Consider the following 5111-nt stretch of genomic DNA (forward strand, 5'->3'; position numbering starts at 1 on the left):
CCTGTGCGCTTCCTGCTGTGACAAGTCCAAATATCTGCTGTGAAAAGACAATTTTCTCCGCAGCGCTTTTTTTATTTAATCTGTTGTAGGGACGTTTTCAGAAACCTCCCACTACTTTTGAGAGGAAGGTTTATCCCTCTGCACCAGCCGTTTTAAAAAAAAGTGTCCCTCCTCTGCGTCTTTGTCACAAAATAAGAAGATTTGTGGGGACGTAATTGGACAGGAAGCAGTGGTTTACCACCAACCAGAGGCCCCCACTTAAGCATTTGGACAGTTTATCGTTCCTCCCTGTAGGTCAATTGTGAGCAGACCTACACAGTCACAATGTCGGTTTCACTGGTGGTTTTATAGAGAAGTACTCTGGACAACCATGATTAAGTGTGGTTCTTTTGGGTCAGGTCAGTGGTCCATTCCTCAAGGACCACAGACTCTCAAGAGACCAAAAACTGCCCCCTTTTGAACCATCCTCTAAATAACTGTCCCTTTAAAACATCTGGGATAACAACCATTCCCTTCTCTTCCCTTTTTTTTTACATTTACAGTATCTGAATGTAGAGCCATGTGTGTCCACCACAGTCTCACTCTTTGTTATCCAAGAATATGTGCCATAAGAGTACGGTCAGCATCCACGATGGCTTCTTTAAATAGAAAAGAAGACTTCTTATTGCAGCTAAGGGGGGCAGTGCTGTATTTAAGGAGCAAAAGTCTATTTGATGCTATACTTTCCCTCAGCCAGTCTCTAATTAGTGGGTTGCCTCATCCCTCAGCTGCGAGGGAACATCCCACGTATCCTTTTTCTGGAAGGCTGAGACTCCTCTGCACTGGTAATGAAAAGGCGCTTGTGAAGACGGTTAATGGAGAATCAAACCGAAAACCCCTTAAAATAGCCTGAACTCCAAAACAACATCAATGCACGAGGGCTGTACATGTGCATATTGAGAAACATCGCTGTCACTCTTAAGCCTCTTGGACAATGTACAAATTAGATCTTAAAAATAGATTGACTTAGGCTAGACCACATCAATATAAGTGGCAGGAAACATTAAGGAGTGCACAGAAATACAATACCAAAACAAAAACAAACACACCCTGAACATTTCACGCCAATCAGATGATGACTGCCAGACAAGCTTTACTTCCTTTTTCCAGTAGATGGTGCTTCCTGTTCAATGTCGTCATGTAAATGTGTTCAGTTTGGCGAAACATTGGAGTTTGACGACACTCAGTTGCAAAAAGCAACATATATTTGTGATGGTGTTTAGATTGGACTGACCAAATCTAAAGTCGATCCGATCAATTCCCTAGGAGGAGTTTGTCAAAATACGACATGTGCAAATCGCCAATAACGACCACTAAATTCAACAAACTTTGTTCATACATATCAATAAAACGTGCTCAGGGACTGAGATTAGGGGGTGCTGTCGAGCCACTTTGCCACGCCAAGTGCGGGACCTATATAATCCATAACTTCCTGCCACTGTTGAATTTTGTGCCTTGTTTCCTGAGTTTTCAAGCATGTTGCAGCTTCAAAAAAAATTTGGAAATAAGAATAATTCCTTGCATTTCAAAAGGTCTTCACAGCGGTCAGTGCTCAGGCTCTAAAAAAAAACACTGTGAGACATCAGTCATTTATGGTTATGTCTCTGCTTATTTTTAGGCTACTATGTGAAACTCTGATTTTGATTTTAATGACACAGGAAGGTTCCCAAAACCATGCAGGAATTCCATACCTGATAACACTCTCCAAAACAGCCTGATTAAAAAGAACGTGATTTTCTGTCCGACTCCTGACAGACGCAGCCTGTAATCATCATAAAATCATAAAAACAGGTGTTTGACTGTACTTTTAAAAGAGACTTCATTTTTTCTTTTTGTTTTTTTTGTCTTTTTTTTTTTTTTGGTGGGGGGGCCGGGATGATAGAAAAAACATGTGGGTTGACTGTTACTTGAAAAGAGACCTTTACAACTTAACCCCAAAAAAGAGTTCAAATAGGTAAGATAAAAACAAATACTATGTGAATACCTGTCAGAAACTGTAGTAAACATTTTGATTCCAGCCTCTGTGTTTTATCATTTTACACAGGAGGTGCTTTATGTATGCCCAGTCCTTGAGAGCAGCCAGCCTGAGAAACACTAATGAGAGCCAGCATTGTGTTCATCATCATAAACTCTACTGGGCCCCTTTAGATTTCCTGGCTAATGATACAGGCTGAATGAAACAGGCTGAACTAAGCTTTGCGTGTGCGTTGTGGCAAAAATAATAATAACATGTTGTCTCGACCATTAATGCTGACGTCTCTCTCTCTCTCTCTCTCTCTCTCTATTTCTCTCTCCCTCTCTCTCCATACACAGCTCACCACCGGCCACAGGGTGGCACTGTCAACCATCGGTTATGTTGGCTGCTCAATTTCCATCTTCTGTCTCGCCATCACGCTGGTCACCTTTGCAATTCTGTCGTAAGTATCAGTTCATCACATACAGAAGTTTATTTGCCCCACCAGACAAACTAAAAGTCACAAAGAAAGCAGAAAAAAAAACCCTGTGACTTTTATATTATTATACATGATGTCATTAGATGTTATGACTCATTCATTAATGTAAAAGCAGGATTTTACTGTTGTAGTTGCTGGAGGTGGAGCTCTTTTTGAACTATTGTAACTAATGATTGATCCCTGCTAATGATTTTCTCCATTAATCCACTGATTGTTTGGTTTGTAAAAATGCTGAAAATAGTAAGAAATGCCCAAAGTGACACTTTGACAGTGTTTGTTTTGTCCAATCAACAGTTAAAACCTCAAAATTATTACAAATAAATTAGAAATAATTAAATAATAATTTAAGGAAAAGCCGCAAATAGTCACATTTGTGAAGCTGGAAATGATAGTTGCCAAGATTGTCATTTTTTGACGGACAAGTGAATGGTATATTTCAAAAAGTTAATGTTGAGTCCTGCTGTGTTTAATATACATGTATATTGTATATTGTACTGCACATCTGTATTCAAAGCGTTTATTTTTGATATATTAAGTGTCGTTATTACCAGAGTACAACAAGTTAATGTAATGTTGTCCTCTTCCTGCTCCGCAGCTCAGTCAGCACCATACGTAACCAACGCTACCACATCCACGCCAACCTGTCCTTTGCCATCCTGGTGGCTGAGATCTTACTGCTCATCAGCGCTCGCTTCGACCCGGGCACGGTGGGTACACACTACAGGTTACCATTATTATCACAAATACAAAGAGTGTTTGAATGATGAATATAAAATAATAACTTACAGTGGAACCACATCTGTTTCTGTCTGTACTGTGCATGTTGTTTATTATTGTTTGTATTGTGATTTACTGTGATGTGTTTTAATAATAAAGATTATTATTAGTAACCGTAGTTCCTGATTTACATTGATAAGTATTGAGAATGGAGCTTTAATGGAATACATTTTTTAAAATATATTTCTTAAGCATGGGATAGGAGGAGAAAAGTGATATGATAGATCAATCCAGTGGTTCTCCAACTTTCTTCATTAATGTACCCCTTGTATTTGTATGTTTGTACATTTGTTTCTATTTCTATTGTGGGATTGTGGGATCGTTATTCGAAGAAGAATTAAGCATCAGATCCAGATTATTAGAACATACAAATTACTATTAATATGTATTAAGAGAAGCACTGTGTAACAATATAAAATGAGTTAAAGTGAAATTCCCAATAAATAAGTGATTCAAATCAAGAATAATTGAATCTAAAAGAAAACAAAAACAAACCACTGGTGAAAAACAGAACATAAAACAGGAAAATGTGATTATAAAAAAAAGCTTTTTAATAGTAAAAAATGCCAAAATAATGATGAAAAAGAGAATATTTTGGATGTTAAAAGCCAGATTCTGTCCCCTCTCTCCTAGCTGCCTTGTAAGGTAATGGCTGTCCTGCTTCACTTCTTCTTTCTGAGCGCCTTCGCCTGGATGCTGGTGGAGGGTCTCCACCTCTACAGTATGGTGGTGAAGGTGTTCGGCTCCGAGGGCAGCAAACACTTCTACTACTACGGCATTGGATGGGGTAGGCCTGCTCATTAATACACAGAATAACACACAAGATACCTGTCTAATTATTACATTTTACTCGTTTGTCTTCTTTCACTGTCCCCTGATGTCCCCCTCCGACCTCAAGTGCCATCACTGCAAATATGATTTGATATTTTTGACCTTTTAAGCAACCTTACTGGTTAGGTATTGTAAATAAGTATGACCCTGTTAAATAAATCTGCTTTGAGTTACATTCCAGTACAACAATTGCCTCTCCTGATGTCAGAGAAGCAGAGTTTGATGGACAGATAAAAAGAATACGGGACATACGTATACTGTCTTTGGCTGCGGAGGAATGCATAGTCTCTCCTTCACATGCTGAAGCCATTAGAGGAAAAAACGATCCCCTTTTTTTTATTACTTCCTTTCTTCTGGCCAGAGTAATTTTTCATTTTGTGTGGCCAACTGCAAATTATGTGCTGGAGACTTGTCTGACAGAAGTATAGCTGTTATACATAAAAAAAGTAAATGCTCATTTTGTAATGATTCGCTGCTGCTATAGCTGCGATACAGCCCCGTTGACTGCTTTATCTCTCATTTCCTCCTCCTCTAAAGTAAAAGTTTCCTCGTAGCACTGCGCGCTAGCCAAAAAGAAAATGAGTTATTTTCAGGGGAAATTAGCAATTAGCAGCACAGCAGATAAATAAAACCACTGGGTTTAAAAGGTGTATGTTAAGACAGTAGCTGGAGTTTAACGTGTTACCTGTATGTCTGTGGCCTTGGTCGAAGCCTTTTAAGTCTACTAGGCTGTTTTGAGATGATTCCTGCTGATTTCAGGCAAATATGAGTGTTAATAGGGGCACTAAAAGCTTTAGGGTTAGCATGTGTCAGTTTGTGTTAGTGGTACTTTGATTAAAGGTACCCTGTTGAGTTTGTGACCACAGGTAGCGCCATGGAGCAGGGTTAGGTCGTGACCATTGACAGTATAATATTAGTGGACAGAAGTTCTGGGTCTGTGAAGTAAAACCAACGTGGAGGTGTCTTAAACCTGCTTTCTTTTATAATGACCAGTAGGGGGCAGCTCCATTG

The 5111-nt window shown here is 39.2% G+C and overlaps 1 protein-coding gene across 2 annotated transcripts in view; it reads left to right on the plus strand.

Annotated features, from left to right (window-relative positions):
- Positions 1 to 5111, plus strand: part of adgrd1 (adhesion G protein-coupled receptor D1) — a gene marked incomplete at its 3' end in the record, with an annotated part of 41204 nt that overhangs the window by 32052 nt on the left and 4041 nt on the right. For both annotated transcript variants that reach the window (XM_035658312.1, XM_035658313.1), the window contains 3 exon segments: positions 2353 to 2456; positions 3088 to 3199; positions 3903 to 4056. In XM_035658312.1, coding sequence (XP_035514205.1) covers positions 2353 to 2456; positions 3088 to 3199; positions 3903 to 4056 — 370 coding nt within the window.

Source organism: Morone saxatilis, unplaced genomic scaffold (assembly GCF_004916995.1).
Source record: "Morone saxatilis isolate NCDOM2014 unplaced genomic scaffold, NCSU_SB_2.0 Contig16, whole genome shotgun sequence".
NCBI classification, from domain to species: Eukaryota; Metazoa; Chordata; class Actinopteri; family Moronidae; genus Morone; species Morone saxatilis.